This window comes from Trichoplusia ni, chromosome 8 (assembly GCF_003590095.1).
Source record: "Trichoplusia ni isolate ovarian cell line Hi5 chromosome 8, tn1, whole genome shotgun sequence".
NCBI lineage: Eukaryota > Metazoa > Arthropoda > Insecta > Lepidoptera > Noctuidae > Trichoplusia > Trichoplusia ni.
Genome location: NC_039485.1, coordinates 2,927,772 through 2,952,410, shown reverse-complemented (window position 1 = coordinate 2,952,410; position 24,639 = coordinate 2,927,772). Strand labels below are relative to the sequence as shown.

The window sequence follows — 24,639 nt, the reverse complement described above, 5'->3', positions numbered from 1 at the left end:
ATCGCCGCAATAAATTGAGATGTAAACTATCCTGTCTTTTATGTTGAATCAAACTGCACACGGTTGGATCGAGCTGTTATTTTTATTGAAAGCTGGAAGCTGGTGAAAGTTCAAAAGATTTAAAATAAGTCAATAAGTGACAATAAGTAAACCAGGTTATTACCCAGGATTTTACAAAAAAAATGGAATATAATATAATGTTTGTAAGTTTTTGAGATGATGATGCATTCAATGACTTACTACAAAAAATATCTTGACGTTCAGTAAATTATAGAACCAATATCTTTTGGTAGAATACGATGTTACGATTAAACGAAAGATCCATAATTTTGTTGCCTTCATCTTAACTACATGGTCCGTAGTACCTAATAACTCTACAAAAATTAGTGTAAAATTAAATTTATTGTGTTAAAACAGCATATTATTGTTCCAGCTATACATAGCCGTCAATTTCATTAATGTAACACCAATTTACTACTTATTTTCTACGAATAAAGACTTTGTATTATTTCTGTTAATGCCTATAAAATTGTTCATAGTACACCTATTGCTTATTATTACCACACAAAAAAACAATCCTTTTTTTTCGAAATAAATATACCTCTAATATGTACTGACTGTTCAACTGTTCCAACCAAATTCTACTGCTGGTGCTGGTGAAGTATGAATCTCACGGCTCTGTAGGTACCAAGCCACACGATTCCCTGTTTAATATAATTTGTTTTGTTGCTCTTTATTAAATATGCCAATAGATATAACTAAGTCGCTTGAGTATGCCATTTTCGAAATAGATTATTGTGGAATATAATTATATTATATTATTAGAATTATCTTAGGTCTGAATCGTAATGGCAACACAGACCATCTAATTTGACATTGACAGCGAAATTTTATTTAGTCTGTGGAACATCTCAAGCTTGTTTGTTGTGTGGTGATCGATTCTGAAAATCTTATATTTACTTCTGTTATTATAGCATCTTATTTTGCAGTTTGGTGTTTTAAATACTATAACTATATAAAAGAAGAATTAATTAGACATCATGGCTCAAAGAGAGCGTCGTTCAAATGCGGGTAATCGCATGGCGAAACTGCTTGATGAAGAGGAAGATGTTGATGAGTTCTATTCAACAACTTACGGCGGTTTTAACGAAGCTGAGGAAGATAATGATTACCAGTATGTTCTTCTATCAGTATATAAGTGTATCAACCTAGTAATTAGTATAAAGTGATCTAGTTTCTGCTGAAACGACTAGTTTTAATGCTAGACACAATGTAGATCATGTTAGATCCAGTACGCGGGAAATTTAAATAGTTGTATGATTACTAGCTTTCACCGAAAGTTAGATCCAAGATTATATTTCTTAATAGGTTAAAAATAATTCTTTAGTGAGTCCTATGCAATTCAATTAATTCTTAGTTTAACATATTTATCCCGTATCTAATCTGAATACGACATAGCAGAGACATTTATATTGTACGAATTAATACCAGTGTTAGTAACTATCAACTATTGTATTTCAGACAAGAACGAGAACAGGATGATGTAGTGGACTCAGATTTCAGTATAGACGAGGCTGATGAACCTACTTCCGATCAGGAGACAGAGGAAAAACAGAAAAGGAAAAGTGGTACTAAAGTATATAAGGTAAACTATATGTTTGAGACTATGTAACTGATATTTTATTCCCTGAAATCAACTTTTCAACTTAAATATTCAATTTGTCTGTGTATAGTGTTTTGTGCAAGTTTTTCATAGAATCTTTGAACACTAAACTATTTGTAGTCTATTGTTCGATGGATGGCATATTACCAATCACACAAAGTATATAGTTTTTAGGATAACATTTGCCAGCAACTTAGACTCTAGTGTTTCTCTGCCTTTCATATAAAACCTACTGTTATTGTGAACAACCCATCACTGGGTATAGGCCTCACTTTACTTGTGCCATTCTCCACTTTCTCTTGCTATTCAAATCAATCCTATAAATTAATTTTACCTTTTTATTTCTCTAACAGTACCTAAAATCTATTTCAATGCCAATATAGGACAAAGTGTAATATTGCTCTATCCTGTTGGCTAATCTCCTGTTTTCTGAATATTATTTTCCATACTTAGGACCCGAACAAAAAGAAAAAAGCACCTGGAGCTGCCCCAACACCAACATTGGGAGACAAAGTGAAAAAGATTAACGAAAGGAAAGTAAAGGAACCAAAACCAAAACAAGAAAAGATCATTAAGGCAGAAAGAGCACATGATTCATCTATAGGTACCATTTAATTTTTAAATATCCTATGACTATGCCAAATATCTTTAAAAAACTTTTTTAAAGAATTGGCATACTAATTCCTGTAATATTTTTTTAAGGAATTCATGGTCATTTATTAATTTTTGTTTCAATTGTACTGAAATTACCATTTACCAAATTACCATTAGAATTGCAAGTTAAATGCATTCTGCTCTATTAATTTTAGTTTTTGAAGCCGGAGAATAAATTAAAAAAAAAAAACAATGACAAATTATCAGTTGTAATGTAAAGATGTAATTAATGTAATATTATCAAGAAATTTTAAAAGAAATGCTTTCTAATCTGTACTGTAAATGAAATTTCATTTCAGAACGAAAATCAATCAGGCAAAGTACAGCAGTAAAGTCAGCAGAAACACAACAACGGATCAAGATCAGATCAGCATTGAAAAAGAAAAAACCAAAGAAAGTTGAGGACAAGATGCCGACACAAGAAGAGTTATTAGAAGAGGCTCTTATTACTGAGAAAGAGAACCTCAAAAGTTTAGGTATGCTATTCTTTTACATATAATTCTACTGTATGTGTTTGCGGTGAACTCTTAAACAACCTCACCAATGATTTTTTATGCCTTTGGATGGCGCCCTGGATTATTTAGAGGCACTCGAACCTCGAATACTTTATTACTAAATGCAACATGAACTTGCTTTTTTGTTGTACTTAGTTCATATTAATTTCCTTTTTAAAATGACCGCTTATGCTTTAAGGATGTTAGACCTTGTGTCGCGGAGGTTCCATAAACATTCAATTTACCTGGACAAAAGCACCTAGATTCAGTACAAGCATTTGTAGACAGTATTTTACACAAACGCTTGCCCTATGAGATGACGGCCGATAGGAAGGTATGGAAGAAGATGACATGTTGCGCCGACCCCAAATAAAATAATTGGGATAAGGGCAGGGGAATGATGATACACGGCTATCCGTGCAGTCGCGTGCGTGCAATATCCTTATTTCTTACATCATATTCTTGTCTTTTCAGAGAGATTTGAACAAATCGAGTTGGAAAGGAAAAAGATTCGGCCTATTAAGAAGACTATCACAGGACCCGTGATCAGGTAATATAAAGAAAAATCATATTTAATTATTCTGTAGCTGTCGGCTGTCGTCAGTTCTCCGTAGCCTTTGTAGTTCCGCCTATTGAGGTTGTTTGATATTCTCATACAAGAAGGTTCAAAGGATCCTCTTTAAAAATGAACTATAATAATATAATGGTCTTCATATTTATTTTCTTGTTGGGGTTTCTAGATACCACTCGTTTGCTGTTCCTATAGAAGAAATCCCACAAGTGGATGATAAGCTAGGCAGTCTGACACCACTCGGAGACCTCAACTTAAGCGATATTATCAAAAGCGAAGAAGGTATTATCCATATTATACTTTTACTACTTAAAATCTTTTAAATACGTGTAGCAAATTGATACACATTCTAATGTAAAGACTAGATGAGAAAAGATAATCAGATAATAGACTGATGACGATGTCTTTGTGCATGTGGTTTGTATGTTTGTAAATCCGCCTGCGATACAAGGATTAAATTCCTTGGGGTGTCGTTTTTTTAAAGAGATTTTTTTTTTATGAAAGATTAATAATGATAAACCTAAACTTAGAATTCATAGTATATTTCCCTATTAATATTCTAGAATTACTTGCGTCTGGTGACATAGACATGACTGAAGTGAAGACGGAAACTCCAGATGAGAATATTGAGAAAATGGAGACTGAAACTAAACTGAACATAGATGTTATTGGTCCAGACGAAGAAGTTAACATTGAAGATGTTACTGCGTAAGTGTTTCAACCACCTCAGACCAGGAGGAGGTTCTCAATTCGTCCTCAATTCAAACTGAGTTTTAAGACATCATAAACAACATTTTTGTATACCTTTTTAATACACTTAAATGACGTGTAGGGAATTTATTCAAGTATGAACTTAACCACAGATCATTTAATCAGATTTTTTAATTTAAGATTTTGTTACCATTCTTTAACTTTCAGTAAGAGATTAACCATTCTCCTACTCTGCATAAATCAAACATGTATATCCGCTGATCGGCGAACGCTATGTATATAAATAATTCATTTATTCAAATATGTTCCAGTAAAGAAGAAAAACCGTCGAAAAAGAAAGAAAACACAACAAGATACCACGAGCGTACCCTACTGTCATTTGAAAACGATATTAAGGACGAAGCTTTCAACGCTTGCTTCCCCAAGTCCAAACCAAAGAAACGGAGACAGATGCTGTGTGCTGTTACTAAGTATGTCATTTATCACTTGAGCTTTTAGTACATTTTTATAAAAATATCTGATGTTCAAATTGATAGTATGAATAGAGAATTTGACTAAAAATACCTAAATAGTGCGTCAGGCTGGTTTCCCAAAAAATATTAAATACGATTCTTTATTGATCACATCATTAAAAAGAATTATGCAGTAAACTATATTTCCGCGTTACAAACACGTGACGTCATAACTCACTACTTTTCAACTTATTCGCTTTATTTCATTAGTTCACACATCATACAATTGTATCATCTTACTGACTACAAAAATGATTCTTTTAAAACCAGTACCTACCTTATCCAATTAACTGCAAGTTAATTAATAAAAATACCCATTTTCTTTTCTAGGAGACCAGCTCGCTACATCGATCCAATAACCAAACTCCCCTACAGAAGCGTCGACGCTTTCCGGATCATTCGAGAAGCTTACTATCAACAGTTGGAAGCGAGAGGCGATCGCAACGACCCGCAGTTGGCTGCGTGGCTTGCATGGCGGCGGGCGGACCATGCTAGCACATACGTACAAATACATATTAAGTAACGATCGAGTAAAAAAAAATGGTGAAAAGCAGAGCAACAGTAATGAATTTGATAACATTTTAGGCACAATTAGGCTTTCTTTAAGTAATAAAGCTGATTATTCTGGTAGGTAGAACATAAAATTTGGCAAAAATATGTCTGAAACATTAATAGTCAACTTCCCTTATAGCCACGATAGTATTTAAAAGCCAATTTTAAATAGAATGAAAATATAAGTAAACCCGGTAACTAAGCAATGAAAGTCATAATAAACCTAAAGCAATAGATTTTATAATTTACATACTTTTGTCCCATGATATTTTTTGTATAGTTGATCAACTCTAGCTCAGAATTAATTTAATTGTAATGTGAATATTATGAAAATAAAATATTAAATGAAATATGCATTTTATAATGTGGAAACCTCGATCAATGAAGGAATTGTTTTCAGTATTCTCATCTCTTTCGCTCTCGTCATTTATGTATTCTTATATTTCATCCATGGCTGGTATCTTAGACAAGACAAGAAACCAATGTTTAAAGTAAGAAGACAAAAGTAATAGTAATTTATTTAATGTAGAATAAATAGTTACAATAAAATCTTAGAACAAAATATTAGATTCAATAACTGTACAGAATTGTACAATACTAGCATAAAACACAAATTGCAAATTAAAAAAAACAACCAACAACACAACATGAAAATAAATCAACTATAATATAAATATAATATAGTAAAACTCGTGAAATAAACTCAAACGCCATTCATGCGAAAATATAACAAATTTAGCCTTAAGAACATTAGTCAGGACTTAAAATACTACGCCTTAAACCAAATTGAGTATTAACTACGTTTTAGGTACTAGTAAATACTGTAATTTCTATACTTAAACTAATTTGCCTAAAAACAAAGGAAAACATTCACACATCTATTTCGTTGCATATGTAGAGATAAAATATGGAAATCTCTAGGGGTTATAGAATTAGAGGTCAACACTAAATTTAGGATTTAATCTCAAGTCAGGCACACTGTTTCTTCGCGGTTTCTTTTCCAATAACTCTTTTAAAGAAATAAGGCCAGACGCTTTGACGTCCAATCTTGAATGATATTTCGATGGATCGGTCGTCGGTAAATAAGGATACTCGCTTTGGTAAGTCTGTGCTTTCGTTACCGTGTGCTGTTTAGCGAAATCGATTACTTGTGATTCGGCCATATCGTAGGAATTGATTTGTGTGTCAGCTACGTTTTCCATGGATCGAAAAGCTTCTAACACTGCTTTCTTATGTGGTATGCCTCTCAAACTGCCTTGTCGACTCAGTTTTCCCTCAGTGACGTCAGTAAACAAGTCTTCCACATTAAATTTCTCAGATATCTTAACTAGTTTCTGGTTTGAACTATTCCCTTGACTTTCTTGTAATTGGTTCCAAATTTTCGATATTTCAGATGACGGCATCGAATGAGACTTAATGTTTTTCTTCACACGCTTTTGCGGTCTTTCGGGTTCTAGAGATTCTGTTGACTGTTGTCGGAGTAGTTGTTCACATTCGTTCAGCTTTGGTTCAGCTTTCGGTTTCTTTAGATCTCTGACATCCTCTAATGATTGAAAATATTCCTTTGCTAGTTTGAATCTATTCTTATACTCTATATGCTCTGGTGGAGCTTTCCTTTCTGGAGATGACTCACTAGACTTTTCTGGACTGCTTTCTATAATTTCGAGTTCTATATCAGATAGACTTAAGTACGTTGTGTCTTTATTATCACTTGATATAATTTCAATGTCGAAGGAGCCAGAAGTTTTTGTGTCTATACTGAGATTGCTTGCTGCCTCAGAACTTTTACTCATCCATAGATTTGTAGGTGTGACTCCTGGTGTAGTTGTTATTGATGCACTGTTGGATAAGGTTCCTCGATCGCTTGCAGCCTGCTTGCGCACAGCATCTGTAAAAAAGGTATGCAATTAGGTCTATTTCTTTTTGAACGTCATTTCCATGATATCCATTTTTTAAATACAAACCTGTAGTTATGCTGTTGGAATGCGAATTATTCTGTGAATCAACTGAACTTGTTCTCCACACCTTTTTGGACGGTTTTTCTTTTACGGCAGTCTTCGAAACGCTTTCATAAAGCGATATAAAGCTCTTGACATTGACTTTGGGTAGTTCGTTGCATGACTTGTACTTATCTAATCCATCGTCTGTCGGATCGTTGAGAGGTTTATTGAAAATGTCCATCTCTGACTTGCTAAATGACTTCTTTCTTAGGACCTCAGTGTTTTCCATCGGTTTGTCTAATTGTTTAAAGTCATAAGCTACCTTTCTTGCAGGTTCGTTAGAGTGAATTTGTATATGTTCAGGTTTCGTGTAATCGGTTTCATCAAAGGTTTTATTATAAGACGTAGAAACCATTCTAGATCTCTTGTTTTTCAAACTTATAGTTTCCGTTATATTTACATTTGCAGCTTCGTTCATTTTCTCTTTTAGATCTGATGGTATATCAGTTAACCCGTCATTTTCGAGTTCGATTTCTTCCATAGAAACTATGCTCTTCTCAGTATCTCGTCTTTGACTTATGTTATGTAAAGATTGGCTTTTTCTTCTGGCCCATGGCAGTTCCTCAGTGTTTGACAAGTTATGGAACAAAGATATTCGACTAGATACAAGACCACTTTCGTGACACTCGCCGGAGATATCCGCTGTTGGAATATCAACAGTAGCGGGTTTTCCTAAGAATGTATCTATTTTATTTAAAATCTGCTGTCTTGATGTTCCGAAGAATCTCTTTGGGCTAGTTTCAAAGGCTTTGAATACTTCTTCAGGCAATTCTTGTTTCACTGGCGTTTCTTCACTTGTCGAATCATCTTGGCTGTCATTAGTTACTAGTTTAATTTGAACATCGACTGTATTTCGTTGTGGAGACTGTACGGGTATATGGACATTCGGAGATTTTCGTTTTGGAGTAATATTTTCATGCTCTATCTGGTCTGTTTCTAATTTTTCATCCCAATATTTCTTCCATCGTTTTACAAGTTTCTCATCTGATTTAACTTCGTCGGTTAATGATTGTTTTCTGACTGGTTCATGTACTTTAAAATCATTTTCTTTATCATCGACTTGATAGATTTGTTTAACTTGACTGTAATCTCCGGCACTAAGGAAATTCTTAATCATTTGTTTTCCTCTTCGCTTACTTAGAGAATCATGTTTTAACTGCTTCGAAGAAACTCGTTTTTTCTTTGAGAAAGTTGCAGTTTCTGCGGATTTTGCTTCTATCTGCCGAATTTTCTCGTCCCAGTATTTCTTCTTTTCAAGGACGATATTACTACATTTAGTTTTACCAAATTGCGTTTCATCATTTTCCCTGTTGTACTCACACGTCGAGTCGTTTTCGTTGCGAAAGGTCTGACTTGCTGAAACAGATTCAGTGACATTTGCCTGAACCTCAGAAATCGTTCCTTCTATTTCTTCCTCGTGTCTCTTCACATCTGATGTTTCAGACGCAGAATTGACACTACTGTCCTTAGTCTGGGTAACGTATTCTACCTCCATGCTATGAAGATGATCTTCGTTAGCAACATCAATAGAACTGGTTTCTGAATTAGGATAATATTCTTCATACATGTCATTTAGTTCAGCAAATGCCACTGATACTGTGTCAGTTTCCCCTTGCTTCGGACATAAATCGGTCCTTATATCCTTCGTGCCTGATGATATGCTTCTGTCGCTTTCTTCAATTATAGGTGTGAATGTTGGCCTTTTGAATTCCCATTTATAAGGTTTTACTTCTTCAGGAGATTTTGAGGGTTCGGGTTTTAAATCATTGCACGTTTGCCATATCTCTCTTTCAGCTGGGCCCATATTCGATAGCTCTTCTTGTTTTAATCCGAAGTTGACGTCACTAGGAGAAAACTTCGGTTTACTAAGAGTCTCGCAGATTGTACTTTCGTTATTATTGCTATCTGGTGAACTGATATTGTCATCAATACTTACGTAGGCAGAGTCCCATATATCTTTTCTAGGTGAAAGATTTCTGTTTGATTCAGGCCGATATGGTGCGAACTGATTGTCGCTGGTAGTTGATGCATTAGAGTTATCTATTGTTTCTGTAAGATTCGATTCTAAACTGTGAAAAGTTGATGATACGGCAGTATTTTCTTGTTTTGCATCTTTTGTTAAATTCAAGTTTGCATGTGTTGGAGTTAAAAACACTGACTCGGAGACAAGATCCACGTTTTTCTCTAGCTTTTTCTCAGATTGTTTCTTTTTAGATTTTTCACTTTCTGTAATAGTTAATGATCTTATTTCAGGTTCTGGAGAATGAGCTCTGATCATAGGAGGCAACGATACTGGTGCTCCGATTATGAAATCGGTCGTTGGTGTGCGTTCGAAATGACTGCTTTGATGACAGTGCATAAAGAATGGATTTACAAACTCGTTGCCAAGAGCCTCTTCATCAACCAATTCTGATTTAGGGTCAATATAAACAGATTCATCACGATCAACTTTTTCTCCTGATATTATTTTGAAAACTGGCGTTTTTGGCCTTTCGTATACAACAGGGTCTGGTTTCACAAATCCTATATTGCCTGCCTCAATAAATGGGTTCATGTTAATAGGTGATGGTGTCTGATGAGGATCGATAATTATTGTTATCGAACTGTCTCGTGTCTCTTCGTTTTGTGAATTATTCGTTTCGTACTCCGAAGCTACAAAAGCTCCAAAGTTTTTAGAAGCCACATAATTGTCTTCGAACATTTCGTTTATAAATGGGTTGCTAGTACTCGTTGGTGTTATTTCTTCAACTGAAATATCCTCTTGCTCTTCACTAGTTGCGTTATATCCGTCTAAACTATCTGGACTATCAATCCCAGTATTATCCATAGGTATATTTACCGTCACATTTTCCCGCTCTTTTACAATATTTTCAAAATTAGTATGATAGGAAGTTGTAGATTTTTCAGCTCTTAGTGAAACTGAAATATTTTCTGGAACAATAAACTTTTCTCTCAACTCAGATATGTATGGGTTTATATTTGTTTCTGTAAACGTAGAGTTGACAATATCGGGTATATCCGGTTGACTTCTTGGTCGAATGTGATGAATATCTTTCTTTGGAGTTTGTACTTGCTTTTCAGCCATTATATCTGTAAATATTTTACAAACTCGATACATAGCCAACACTTTAGCCGCAGCTTTGTTAAATTTGTGGCTCTTTACAGGTTCTTCTGACTTGTCTTTTATTGCATTGTTGGAGATTTCATTATAAGTATCACTGACAACGTTTGGCACATCTTTCGTTGTGCCGATTGTCATTAAGCTCTTCGCTTCATCATCACTTATCTTTTCAAGAGTCCCATTTTCTTTGAGTAACATCTTTTCAGTTACGAAGTCAACTATCCTCAGTACAACCTTTCTGTCGTTATTGATGTCTACAATGTCTATTTCTTCGCCATCTTCTAAACAATAATTGTCTTTTTCTAGGACCCCAACGATATTATTAGCTACCGTCACAGTGTAGGGTGACCCAACAATATGTTGATCTCTACTTGTAATAGAAATGGTGTACTTGCCTTCAATATTAGCCACGTAACCTATTTTTGCGTGATCTTTTCGGGATTCTACTTCGATATCAATATCGTATTTCGTTTTAGGTATGTAATAAGTTTTATTCATGTCAGTTTTACCGTATAGCCTTAAATACGCAGCTCCTTGCGTTATCGGTAGAGCATTTTCAGTGAAGTTTTGTTTCGATTGTAAGCCCAAGAGTTTCTGTCGAATCATTTGTGCTTTACCTAATATTGGTGGTATGACGGTCATGCCGTACGTGTCACGAGGGCCTCGGATGAGAATGGTTATTTCTCCTGGGTCCAAAGCTTGCTGTGCAGTAGGATATAACTTGAAGTGTGTTCTGTTATTTACTTGAGCAGCAGATAGCCCTGAACCTTTTGCAACATAGTCGAGAGTAACTTGTGTGGTTTCTGGCGACGTTCGTTGGGAGACAGGTTTGGAAACAGGTGGAGTTAATTTTAATAAAGCTTGTCGGATGCGGTCTAAGTAACTAGCGAGTTTCCATTCTTGGTGCCGGCTCAGTGAGTCGTTCGACTCCAGTTCCTGCCGGGTGAAAACCTGGAATCGAGAAATTTCGTGTTATTGATTTTGTTATCATCGTGCTCTATACTGAAGTAATTTAGTCGTCGGCAATGAATGAAGTAAGTAAATAAATATTTTTCGCTTTCTGCGTGGAATACAGGTAATTATTTTCATTTTATTTTGTAGAATATAATCCTATGTGTGATTTTTTCAACCAGTTCTCAAGACGATACATTGGCAATGCAGACTTTAATAACCTATGTATTATTCCGTGCATGTGTTATTATGCTTAAAAGTAAATCTATGATATATTTTTGTGTGTTAGGACTAGGACCTTTGCCCACCAGATCTAGAGTTAAGGCTAAGGAAAAAAAGGTTAAATTAAAGCTTATATTTTTTAAAAAGAAAACTCACAGGTTCAACCCCAAGATAATGTTCAGCGATAGCTTGTGCGTGCTTTAGCGACAGCCTTGTAGGGGGATGTCCAGCGCAGGCGCCGGGCAGCGCGGCGTCGAGCGCGCCGCACAGCACCCAGCCGTGTCGCCACACTGTGTCCAGGTGCTCCACCCTCACAGGGCCCGCCTCGGCCAGCCATTGTAGGACCGCCTGCTTCTGTTCCTCGCTTGAGAATACTACTGTGTAAGGAAAACGAGGACTTTGATTAGGTTGAAATTTGTGGAAAGTTTATGACGCAAAGATGTGCAGGATAGCAGTAGCCATCCATTAATCACTTGATAATACTTCTTTGTAAGGGAAACATCGACATTTAAATAGATATAATAAATGATAAATGCAGTCTATAAATGCCCTACTGCTGGACACAGGCTTCTTTGGTATGAGGTATGAGCATTGATCAACGTTAAATTAGTAATCTGAATGAAACCGCGCCGTTATCCTAGAAAAAAAGGACTTATTTGGTGCAGTAATTTTAATCTTTTAGTCAATTCTGCATCCTTGCGCATTTTTTCTATTGTATTCAGTTACAGCCTTTTAACGCAGAAGAGTTTGTGCGCATGATACAGAAATAATAATATTATACGTAAGAAAGTATAGGCAACTTAGTCAAAAATTACCATTAACAAATTACATACCTAGAGGATAAAACAATAATCCGCTCACGATTTTCATTAAAACGGATTAAATCTTTATGAAAGCACAAACAAATCACCTTTACAACCACTTCACTCGTTATAACGTCCATTAGACTAAAATTGCGTTTTGAACTGAATTTAACCAAGCCGTATAAAAATTAACCTGAATTCAACGATAACGTAAGTGAAACTGAGTTAAAAACATTTCATGCAAGATTAAGATCATGGCAAAGGTTAACGGTTTTGCATGGGAATTTACCGACGAAAGTGCGAATGTGTCGGTAAAACAGTTTCGTGCCAAATGAAGTGGTGCGGTGAGAGTTGAGCTTTATAAAGATTCTGGTTAAAATGAGATAAGAATTAGAGAGCTTGTGACTTTATGGTCATTAACAACAATGTTTATTAATATTTATACGAGCGTGAGATTTTATTCAACTGTTTTGTTCATGACTTGGTAAGTGTTGGTCCATTAGGTATGCTCGCTAAATTGCTATTGCCTGAGACTAAATGTGTGCTAAATAAAATGGTCGTAACGACCGGATGATTAATTGAATGTTTTTTTTTTTGGTTTTAGGATTGTGGATGTTAGTGAATTGTTTCAGGCAAAACAGTTTAGGGTAAATTTTACATTAATGTGAATTGTCTTTTTATTTATCTTGGATGACTTGAGGGAGGCTTAGGTATGTCCAACGGTCGAAGGCTGAGTTGGTTGATTAAGTTTAATCAAAGATCATTCAAGAAGAATGAGCTAAAAAAAATTTTCTTGAAATATACCACTTCTTGTTATTCAAATATAAGATAATTTAGTAAGGTTATTATTCTTAGCTCAGTACGTAATGGGTAGCATTTATCTACATAACCTAAATTCACCTCGCTCGTAGCACAGTAAGCATAAAAATGAAGCCCGAAGCAACACCATCTCATCTTTATAAACCAAAGCTTTCACATCGAAAATGTGAAAAGTATGTGCACACAACCTCAAGAAAAGTCGAGCTAAACTGCCAGTCTACACTCAACCTAAATTTTGCTTTCAAAAGATTTAAGGCCAAGATAAAGCATGTGCTAAATTCTTTGAACAATAAATATTTGGTAGCGTATTCTCTTGAGGTTTACTTGAGTTTGAGAACTGTGGGAATGATTCCCACGATTTTTCGGAATCTTATAACAATGAGCAATGAAGCGATCAATGTTGGGACTAGAAAATTTGTGGTTTTCGTAGCGAACGTTTTTCCATTGTTTTATAAGCGATACCCCTCATTAAAGTATAAAGCATGACAGCTGATATCGGAGCGAAGTGGCGTAAATGTAAACTAACCGGATTCTTATCACCTCTTGAAGCATGAATGTGGCTGTTTGAAAAGTAGGATTCATAGCCCTCTACATTGCGTAGAACAGTATCTCTTTCAGAACTGCAACAGTTATGCTGACAAGTAATGCAAACATTTCGTTGCGTTTTAATTTTTTTTCCCGTTTTCAATTAGCATTTTCTATAAAAAGCAGCTTTAACTTTGCAACATTCCCGGGCTAAACAACATTAACCTTTAACGCGAGTTGTGATCGACATATTACACACTACCGTAAAGATATGTAATATGTACTTATAATGTATGCTTGTGACACAAGGATATAAATCCTAAAAAAAGCTCTATAGCTGTGCCTAATGTTATTTCTTTTCAATTTTTAGAATCTCATCTGATAATAATATGATAATAACAAGTAATGAAGCAGATAGTAAATCAATCATAATTATAATTTAGAGAACTCAATTTTTTAAATGGTTACACCCACTTGTTATGAAAATAGACTGGCTTTTCGTAAATTGTCATTCAGTTCTACTTACATTAGCAATATTAAAAACGTAATTGTGATTATTTAAACACGTTATATGTTGAAATGATCATGACACGTTGTCTGGTCTAGTGGTTAGTGGCCCGGGTTCGATTCCCACCCAGGACTAATGTTTGTGTGATCAGCACGATCAATTGTTTTGTGTCTGGGTGTAATTTACCTAATGTTTGTATTTAGAAATATAAAGGTAAGTATGTTTATCAGTTATCTAGTACTCATAATACAAGCTTTGCTTAGTTTGACACAAGATGGCGTTGTGTGGAAGTTTTGAAAGAAATATTTCATACTTACTAGCCCTGAAAGCCGAATCGATGCTCTTCAATATTCTGAACAGGAAGCTGTGTTGGCCCCAGAACAGTGTGATGATAGTGGCTGGCGCGAGGTACCGCAGCGTAGTCAGTATGGTGTCGAGGGCCACAGACCACATACCTCGATCCGCCTCAAACTCTGGGTACTCAGGGATTGTGAACAACCCTGAAAGGAAGAAAGGAGGTTTGTTAATTTTGCTCTTTAACTGACAGATTTGTATTAAACCTTTTTTTAGCTTGGCGGTAGTATCCTCTTGGACATTTTACGGTAGTGAAAGCTATAGGTGTAAAACCTGTCGAAGTCGTGAAGAGCATGCTTAAGCTATTTCGACTCTATTCTCTAAGAATGAAAATGGCACCACACGGGCTTAAACAAAAAAGTTACGTTTTGCCAAGGGTGCTGACAACAGAGATCTTTTTGAAGTTTCTGTATGCCCATTTAATTAGTATGTCTACCTGATATTATTTTTATTTATAAAATTGAATAAAGAGAAGAGCATACATATCGATGAAGTTTACTTCTAGGTTGATACATTTGGCGTTACAAAAATACATATTATCATTTCATCTTAGTCTTATTAGCATAAGTATGTTAATCGGCTGTAGGGTTATTGTAGTTTCCATTCACCTGCGATCTTGAGAATACGTGTAGATAAGAGAATATTTATTTCATGCTGAAGATTTAAACCTGTATGCCTTTCTTGCCTAGTCATGTCATACCATACGTTGATAACAGTCAATATATCGGGGAAAATAACACTTTATAAACAAAATAATAGCAGTAGGCTTAAAAATCCTCAAATAAACAAACATCATTTCAACATTATCTAAGCTGAAAAAAAGTTAAAAAAGACAACCGCCCAATATGTAACTGTAGTTTATTAGTGAAGCCTTTACGATTGCTCAATGCGATATAATCTTGGTCATATTCAACCAAATCTATCTAATACCTACGTTATTTTACACAATACTCATTAAACACTGACCTATACTTCGCGGGTGATCCTCAGACAAAACATGTTCTTCGTACTGTTTCAAAAGTTTCTCCAGAGTGTCAGACATTGTCCTTTATAAGTTAGACCCCATTATCTTCTTCAAATGCTGCACAAATATTTATTTTAGTTAATGTGCGTAGGAGATGTCGTGTGTTGATTTTTGGTCGTGTTTTGTAACATTACTTAATTGTTTTTGATTATTTTTTGTTTTGCTTATCAGTGCCCTTTTATTATAAATCTATGGGTATACGTTGTTCATAAATTTTAAACATGTAATTGCCTCGAAGTTTATTCGCCACCACACTCCTCTTAATGACTGGACCGATTTGAAAAATGACTTTATATGCATTTTTCTGGCGTTTAGATTGACAAAAAGGTTGTTTTTGTATGTGTCTTTAATAAACTAATCGCTTGACATGCACGCAGGACACAAGCCTGTCTGGAACGCCAGTAATTTTTAATGATCAAGTCGAGACATTTTGTAACATAACCATCTTTTAAACTCCATCTTGACTTAATACGACAAAGAGACTATCCAGACTCTTACCAGGATCTCATCCCAACGATTTGTTTTTAAGCCTATTTGTGCAGAACTCTTTGTATAGCGGACCAAACTCGCACTTGACCTGTGTTATAAACACTATAAACATTGCCTAATTAAAACGACAGATGTTTTACCGACACTTAACATTTACTATCCATGTACAAACAACATTAATCACTGATACACTTTTAAGTATTAAACTAACAATAATTTTTATCAATAGATTGGCTCGTTAAATAAGCTTACCCGCCTTTGTTTATACATGCAATAACAGTACAGTCGACAATAAAAATATTCGAATTTAGTATGCTTTAACAAGTCTTTTTTTAGTAAGGTATCCTCATAGACTCCCTCTTCATATGTAATGTTTGATTTTTACTGACTTATCCTGAACTTCCGTGCAACGTCATCCGCATTTTGGTCGGTGCTTTACAATGCGTTGCCTTTCATCGCGCATATGTTTTAACTACCTTAGATGTACTGCGGACAGTGAGTGATGAGTAGCTCACCCTGGCACTATCAGAGCCATTCCCGTGCTGGACGGCCTCAGGCTCCTTGAAAGAGAAGCCCAGTAGGGGTAATACTTGCCGGGCCAGCGTAATTGTCCGAAGGGGTTGCAGCGCCCTCTTGCCCTCTTTTCAACTAAAAAGAGCCCCGCCGCGGCAGCTCATGATTAAGGAGTCCGGTGGGGTCCGAAACTAGTCGGGCAATCCCGAAAAATTCGCGTGAATAAATCGTTGCATCATTTAGTTAATTTTAATTGCAGATTAGCAATTTGTGTGCTACTAAATATGATTTGTTATTATTTTGCTGCTGACCGTACATACTACATTTATCTAGATTTGCTGTTGAATTAAGTGCTCTACAATATCATGATGGTTTCACAATTAGCTTGGTAATGAGTGGTCACTAGAAGGGTGTGAACTGTGGATGGAAAGGTCGAAAATAGAAAGTTTGGGTTCGGAACTTTGTTTGGGCTGGTAGGAACTAAAAGTTCACAACCCCCGGAGGACAGGTCTAATTAATAGGCAGGCACAGAGATTGATTTACTTTTTCCTTACGTTTTTGATTATTATAAGCAGCCTGTGATATCTGTACATACACGAAAAAGTAACAAAATTGATTATACTTTGTTTTCTCATTTGATCAATAATTGTTGATACTTACAGCAATTTTGGCCAGTGTCATAATTATATGGACCACTCTTGGGTGCTTAGGTAATTTAAATGCTCTGGGAAATTAAAATTTGAATAATGAACAGTCCAACGTTTCAAACTTGTTTCGTTTTATAACGTCGTTTTAATTTTGTCATTGTTAGTGTTTGAGATCCTTCCAAACATGACTTGAAACGTTAAATTACCTGATTTTCAGGTGGAGTTATTAAATGAATTGATAATAACATGAAAATAATAATCTTACTAATAAATGTATCCATCGATATTATTAATATTGATATTTGATAATTCGATAAACATCGATAATTGCTGCAAAAACTACATCATTCGTCTGTTACTTGCCCCTTTATCTGCTTCCTGTACGAAGATTGTACTGCATTCACTAATAATTTTATCGAAATAAGTAATTGGATTTGGTAAAATATTATACCGACGATTTAATTATGCTTTAACAGTATACGTAGGTAAATTATAGCTTTATCTATAAAACCTATGATTAATAAAAAAAATATAAATAAACAAAAAAGGATTTAAGAGTAATTTATTAACTTACAACCTAGTATTGAAGTGAAATTCAAACAAAAAGTCACTTTACTTAAAACCTTAATTATGATTTATATATGATGATGTATGATGTGTACCTACCTAGTTAGCCCAATCGCTAAATTTTACAGCTCAACTAACCTGACGAAAGTTAATCCATCGTTTATAAGGAAAACCATACGTACTTATTTTCTCACAATCTCCTTATCAACAATTTCACTCTTAAAAAACACGCGACTAGATTATTCACTTATCATTACACTTCACAAGTACTACAACAAACACCGAACAAGTACTTCTAACATTGTATCTCAGAGAAATAACATCTAACGTTCAAATTGTAAGACGCATCGTCCATTACTGCTTTTATTACTCATCTCGATAAATATTAGTATCTTATCGCAGCAATGACTATATCTATGTCAACTCGCTGATTATCTCATTAATATAACGAATGAGTAAGCTGCATGGTTTTGGTGTGGACGTTTTGAATTAGCAGAGTAAAATTGATGTTTGTAGAGTCGAACTTACAGTACCTAACTACAGAAATTGCTCTGTTTTGACGACCTCCGTGGTCGAGTGGCGTACGCACCGGTTTCAAGGTGTCGCTAACTCTGAGGTCCCGGGTTCGATCCCCGGTCGGGTCAATGTAAAAAATCACATTTCTACATTGTCTCGGGTCTGGGTGTTTGTGGTACCTTCGTTGTATCTGAATTCCATAACACAAGTGCTTTGGCAACTTACTTTGGGTTCAGAACAATCTATGTGATGTTGTCCGCATTTATTATTACAAAATAATTTAAAAAACTCGGTATTTCCCGTCGTTCAATTGACGGTCTCGCCAATGCGTTAGCTCATGATTAAAGACTCCGGTTGGTTCCGAAACTAGTCGGGCGATTCCGATAAATACGCGTGAGTAAACCGTTATCAAATAATTATCTTAAGCTTGCAAATTTTTTTGTTGTAATATCTGTTGCTATTGTTGTTCATCTTCAATTGTTCGATTATGACAAGAGCAATATAAGGATTAAGCGTAGAAAATATAATCTTTATTCAAGAGAACATTTGGACCACTTTTGACTTTATTTTTGGACCGGTGTTCTCCAAAACACGTAAATGGGCATGTTCATATTAAACATTGACGTAATATATACTAAAATATAGGTAGAATAAAGTACAGAATACTTGGGCACTCGATACCTACTATAGCCGTGAAAATTACGTACTTAGCGATTTAAGCAAGCTTATTAATGAGTCAGTGATTATCTAGTGTCTACTTATCAGTAAATTAAACATACGATGAATACTGTCATTGTATACATTCAGATTAACAAACTTTATAATTTTTATTGTTTTAGATTTTTTATGTTCTTTTTAACAATCCACCTTAACCAAGCCTAGTTAAAAGTATTTATTGCTATTTATCGCGTATCGTAAAAACTATACAAATAAAATAAAGAAATAAATATTGATCACCCATCAAATAACCGTATCAGTCGCAGCTTAACCTGCTGTTTATTGTTATATCGGCAACAGAAATATATTTATGACGGTTTGTGAGATGGACGGACAAACAAACAGGAGCGGAGTTCTATGTTTTATGTTTCCTCTTTGGGTACGAAATTCTTAAAGACCCGAAAACAACACCAACTATACAAGATTTAATACAGGTGTGATGGATGAACAATATTGTCATCTATTCTATTTCTAAGGCATCAGATAACGTCGATATGTTAGTAATCCGATTTAGATTAACATTGATAGCTATTCATATACATGATTCATAGACTCATTAACATTAATAAGCAGATCCCGGCCAATCTTCCCAACATAAACGCGAAGATTTCCTTCAAAAACTATGACTTAGTTGTCATAATTTAACCTTTTTTATGTCGTTTTGTTTGGAGATTTAAGTACGACTGTTGCAGTTGTGACACAACACTCAAAAAGGCGTGGAGTGGCGTCTCTCTACCATAACTCAAAGAATCCTTCTTTTGAAGGGTGGTGGAAGTGCTGCAATATTCAAAGTAACCTTTTTCCTTTGCCCGAGAATCCATATGGTTCCACACACTTCTTTGGAGGTGGAAAAGAGTAGTCTTCTCTTACTCTTCCTGACTAAACCTATATCGCGTGCCGTGTAATGTCTCCCGCGTTTGGCCGGAACTTGGCACATGTAACAATGCATTGCAATTCGTTGCGTATGGTATTCAAAGTACCTACATAGCTGTCATATTCCGTTTACGAAACGAATCGAAAAAAAACCCGAAATAAAAAGACACTATTATACGTTTTTCAAACCAAACCCTTTACGTCTTAAACACAGATTGTTAATTACCTTTTCTATGAAAAGAATTTATGTAAATTTTAGAAAACATGGTTATGTTTATGCTAACATTGTATTTCAAATGTTAATGAAGATATTTGACCTAAAATTTCCGTTGTTTATGTTTCAAACAACATGTCAGTGAAATTTATATTCTCTGTACTTATCTTTTTATGTGGTACATGTTTTTACAACAGTTTTATCTAACAAGATAATCTGGGGCTCGAATGAGTTGTAAATTCCAAGGCACACTCATCTTTGGGATTGGCGAAAATAATTGTAACATACTGTCATGAAATACTTTTTTATGAGGAAGCGAATAAAAGTGATTTTCGTCTCAGGGGAATGAAAAAAATCAGGCCTGTTTACGCGAAACTAAATGTCGTTTGAAAAGAGGAACATAATTCAAATAACAAAAAGTTACTAAAAATAATAGCTCTTGATAGAAAATTAGTTATGATATCGATGTGGTGGTCTTTGCATTGATGCACGAAGTGGAGGTTCAATTCCAACGCAGGCAAACTATCAATGTGACTTTTTCAAAGATTTTTGCTTGCGTTGGGATCGAACTTGCATCTCCTAAAGAGACCAATCGCAGGACCCATACTCCGAAACACTTTAGCTGTGATATTTATTTATAAAACGAATATAACATTCAAAAAGTTAGTGCGTGCCTTGGTATCGATCTCAAAACCTTTGACTTGGCAGTCCAACGGTATTACCACTAGGCTATCAAAATGTTGTGTCTAAAACAGATTTAACATAATATCACATGTAACAAGTATTTCAGGAATCAGATTCTCAAAGGGCTTGTGTGTTGTGTTATCATTAGGAAACCCACAACGATATTATTGACAGGGCAAATACTGTTGTCCTTGTTTCGGCATTTAATGTGTGTGTGTATGTACCATATTTACATATACACACAAACATGTCTAGTAGATAGGTAAATTTAGAATCCTGCATGTAAAGGTGTTTTCCTTTTTTAAATTCTCTCAAAGTTTATAAATTATTTAAAATTTTGTAATTAGACTCGTTGTATAATTATCGGCATGTAAACGATTTGTAGTTTGCGAGGGCTCAGGAAAAACTGGCCAAGTGCGAGTCGGACTTGCAATACTGGGGATTCCGTACAGATAAAAATATAACAGTGCTGAACGTCGTTTTTTTTGTTTTTATAGCGGCTACAGAAATATGATCATATGAGAAAATTTTAACTGTCTAGCTTTAACGGTTTATGATACAGCATAGTGATTAACAAAAGTATCTATAGGCTGACAGACAGACATTCTCCATTATAATAAGAACATGAGTCCTGAACTTCTAACTTTGACTCCTTACATTCTAAATAGACAGCAAGGCGCTAATAACCTTGGTCTAGTTTAATGACCTTTCAAGAAATCATTATCAGCACAAAATAATTTATGATGTGCTATAAATATTTTAATGAAATCCTTATTATCGACCGTGGATTAACAGTTTCTAATACTTTGTAAGAGTCATATACATTTTCCTGTTATTCATTATGGGGCTATATCTAAGGTTTATGTGTGTAGCAACCGCGACAGAAATCTGATGATACAATGTTTATACGAGAATGAAAATCGAAACTCTATAAAGATACCAAAGTAAGTTACCTTTAAAAGTAAAACTGTTTTTGTTTCAAGCAACTTTCTCTCTTAAAACTATTCCGCTTTACAATTTTTGATATCCTTTTTCGTTTTTTATGCCCCTTTTTGCGGGCTACCCAAAATATGTCTTAAAAATGTTGTTCATAATCCAAAGTGGTATTTTAAAGTACGTCTAAATCGGACCTCATCAACGGCTGGACCGCTTTGGAAGATTTTTTGTTTTAATCGCTGTTTTAGCCCTACAGAAAAGCTCCCGTTGTAGCAGCAAGTCTAGTAATATTTTTCGAAGTCTTGGCAATAGGTAATCCAGGATATGAATACAACATAAATAAACAAGTCGGAATGTTTTGTTAATGAATACAGTTATATCTTATCTTATCCGACAGGTGCCGAACTGGGTTTGTCGGCGAGATAACAAGCCACTTCACTGTGCATTGCAAAATGACATTTTTTACTTCACTTTTGTTTTTTTCCTATTTTAAATTCGAAGTTTTTGAATTCCAATTAGCAATTTTCTTTCTAGTTAGGACTTTGTTGTGAAGAAACTTCCTGATAACAAATGATCACACTCTCAGTTGAGGATAAAGCAAGCCCATACATTCTTTGGTAAACGCATTACTAAGCCATTGTTTTTTTATAATAAATGATGACTTGTCAATATAAAGTATTCGTCTGCATGATAGAGGTCATCTAACTAACTTATGATGCGCAACAAACCGCGATATTGATTCTCGACAGAAAAAAATGCTTGATTTTCATCATTGATTTTCTTTACAATTGCCTGAAATAGAGAGAGAGAAGAGTGAGATGATTAGGCTTGTAGACCGCCATCTTACTCCCACAAATGCAACAGTCATACTGCCAATAGCTTTTAGATTTCATAGTAATAACTCTGCTATTATTTACGAATCTAAAGATTCTCACAACCATTTAAAATGCAATAATTATCACTTAATCTGCGAATGGTCAACCGCCCTTGCTCCATAATCCTACTTCACAAGTAATAATGGTATTATATACAAACAGAATTCTGAGAAATTCTCATAGTATCGTAATACATTGTTATCACTGCTTATCTACCGTTTCAATAGATAGCTTAACTATGGAAATCCTTATCCTTACTAATAATATTACCTAATGCGTATTGTATATTTGTATGTTACGTTTTTATAATTAAAATGCTTAACTTATTTTGTGAAGTTTTAAAAGGTAAACTTGTATTTTAAAAGGAGACAATTTTTATAATATAGGTTGTGTGTTTTTCTAATAAAAATTTAGAAAATATTTTTAGAGGCTACAAAATTCTTTGAGTACGAGTAATTTCCTTTTATTTTTTTATTATATTTCTTCTACCTATCTTTGCTCACAAAACATTAATTGCTATGCGATCTCCTAATTGGCTCACTGTTGCACAAACTGTTTTATATTAGAATTGTATTTAGCTGTAAGCCTTCCATGCTGTATTAAATAAATAAATAAAAAAGTTATCATTCTGAAAAAGGTTTGCTAAAAGAAATCTAACTTTATCCAGGACTTCACACATATGCCTGTTCTGGAGCACAAGCCATTCTTAGGCCAAATTTCATCGAAATCGGTTGAGCGGTTTGGCATTGAAAACATAACAGATTGACCTTTATTTTATACAAGCAAGGAGTTGCATTATCATCATATTTTCTCCTTGACTTCCCATAACACTCTTAGCTATATTCATCCGTAAATAAGAACAAATCGGAGTGATTTTGTCGAATCAAAAACGATAAAAGATGAAGATAGCGTCAAAATATGAATGATGGTAACTTTATGTAATAAAATCACATGGTTTTTATTTGTTGAAGTTGATCTCACGTGACAGCGAAATCTGAGTTTTGAAAGGTTTAAGATGTCTCTACGAAAATAATCAGTTTATTTCTTCAAAGTTTTTTTTTTTGTAAAACCGGGTTTATTACTAAACTTGACTGCACGGATAGCCGAGTGGTTGAGGTCACCACGCCAAAAACCCACCGTGCGCGTCGTGTCGCGGGTTCGATCCCCGCGTAGGACAAGCATTTGTGTCATCCACGAATGCTTATTCTGAATCTGGGTGTCTTTGTGCATGTGAGTTGTATGTTTGGTAACCCTCTGCGATACAAGGATTAAATTCCTTAGTGCTTGAGTCGTTTTTTTAAGAAGAGAAGAGAATGCGGAACAATCCCATGTTTAGTTATCTTTTTGTGCATTGATAGATGTTTGTGTATGTATAATAAGAAAGTATTTACATATTTTCTATGGTTTTTACATGGTTTGGTAATTGGTAATTTTAATAAGCAGAAAGTGCTGCGAATTGGATATTTATTATTTGTATTTAATTGCACTTATTGCGTAATGTAAAAAGGAGGTAAGATTTAAAATATTTTTGTAATACATGGATTAAACAAATAAAACATGGCCAACGGACGCAAGTAGGTTATTTTTTCAGTTTTTTTAATATTGCAGACAGATGTTTCATGCATCCACAATAACTGAAAGATAATATCGAATAATCTCGAAAATTGTTTAACAGGAATGTCAATAGTTAAATTAATGACTTTCGATGATAAGAAACTTATCAAACTAATTAATCGTAAAAAAAAAATATTTTGTCAAATAAAAGTTAACAATGATTATAACAAAATGCATTTATTATGAATTTTTATAATTAGTATAAAATTGTATTATCTTATTAAATCTACGATAATATTATCAATTATTTATTTACGTATAGATACCGACAGTTTAAAAGTGTAGGTAACGGTACTAAAGGGCGTCTAAGGGTACTAAGGGTGCGGTATTTAAAAATTACTTGTTCTATTTTATTTTGCCTACTCATACTATCCCTACTAATATTATAAATGTAAGAGAGACCAAGCGGGAAATATTTAACCGATTATCATGTAAACGTTCTTGGAGGGACTAGATGTATCATATAGTTTTCTCGACAAAAAAACAATTATGTTTTATAGCAATATACCA

General features: G+C 34.6%; 2 protein-coding genes across 5 annotated transcripts in view; one reads left to right on the top strand and one right to left on the bottom strand.

The window, feature by feature from the left end:
• Positions 1-891: 891 nt before the first annotated feature.
• On the top strand, positions 892-5,393 carry LOC113496967 (vacuolar protein sorting-associated protein 72 homolog). The gene is made up of 9 exons (XM_026876376.1): positions 892-1,174; positions 1,522-1,645; positions 2,117-2,267; positions 2,617-2,793; positions 3,286-3,361; positions 3,552-3,664; positions 3,946-4,090; positions 4,405-4,563; positions 4,936-5,393. The coding sequence occupies exons 1-9, from the start codon at positions 1,041-1,043 to the stop codon at positions 5,126-5,128; spliced, it is 1,272 nt and encodes a 423-aa protein (XP_026732177.1). The 5' UTR covers positions 892-1,040; the 3' UTR covers positions 5,129-5,393.
• A 249-nt stretch (positions 5,394-5,642) lies between these two features.
• Positions 5,643-24,639, bottom strand: part of LOC113496965 — a 53,827-nt gene continuing 34,830 nt past the window's right edge. The window contains exons 2-6 of one of the 4 annotated variants that reach the window (XM_026876372.1): positions 15,427-15,541; positions 14,424-14,606; positions 11,608-11,828; positions 7,122-11,229; positions 5,643-7,045 (exon numbers count right to left, since the gene is read on the bottom strand). In XM_026876372.1, coding sequence (XP_026732173.1) covers positions 6,090-7,045; positions 7,122-11,229; positions 11,608-11,828; positions 14,424-14,606; positions 15,427-15,502 — 5,544 coding nt within the window. In that variant the 5' untranslated portion in view covers positions 15,503-15,541 and the 3' untranslated portion in view covers positions 5,643-6,089. Of the gene's footprint in view, positions 7,046-7,121; positions 11,230-11,607; positions 11,829-14,423; positions 14,607-15,426; positions 15,866-17,882; positions 18,289-24,639 lie in introns of those variants that run through there. The other 3 variants (XM_026876374.1, XM_026876373.1, XM_026876375.1) reach the window with 3 other exon arrangements.

Coding starts and splice junctions, on each gene's coding strand:
- LOC113496967 (XM_026876376.1), top strand. CDS start 1,041: ATGGCTCAAAGAGAGCGTCGTTCAAATGCGGGTAATCGCATGGCGAAA. Junction 3,665..3,945: donor TATTATCAAAAGCGAAGAAG/GTATTATCCATA, acceptor TTAATATTCTAG/AATTACTTGCGTCTGGTGAC. Junction 4,091..4,404: donor AACATTGAAGATGTTACTGC/GTAAGTGTTTCA, acceptor AATATGTTCCAG/TAAAGAAGAAAAACCGTCGA.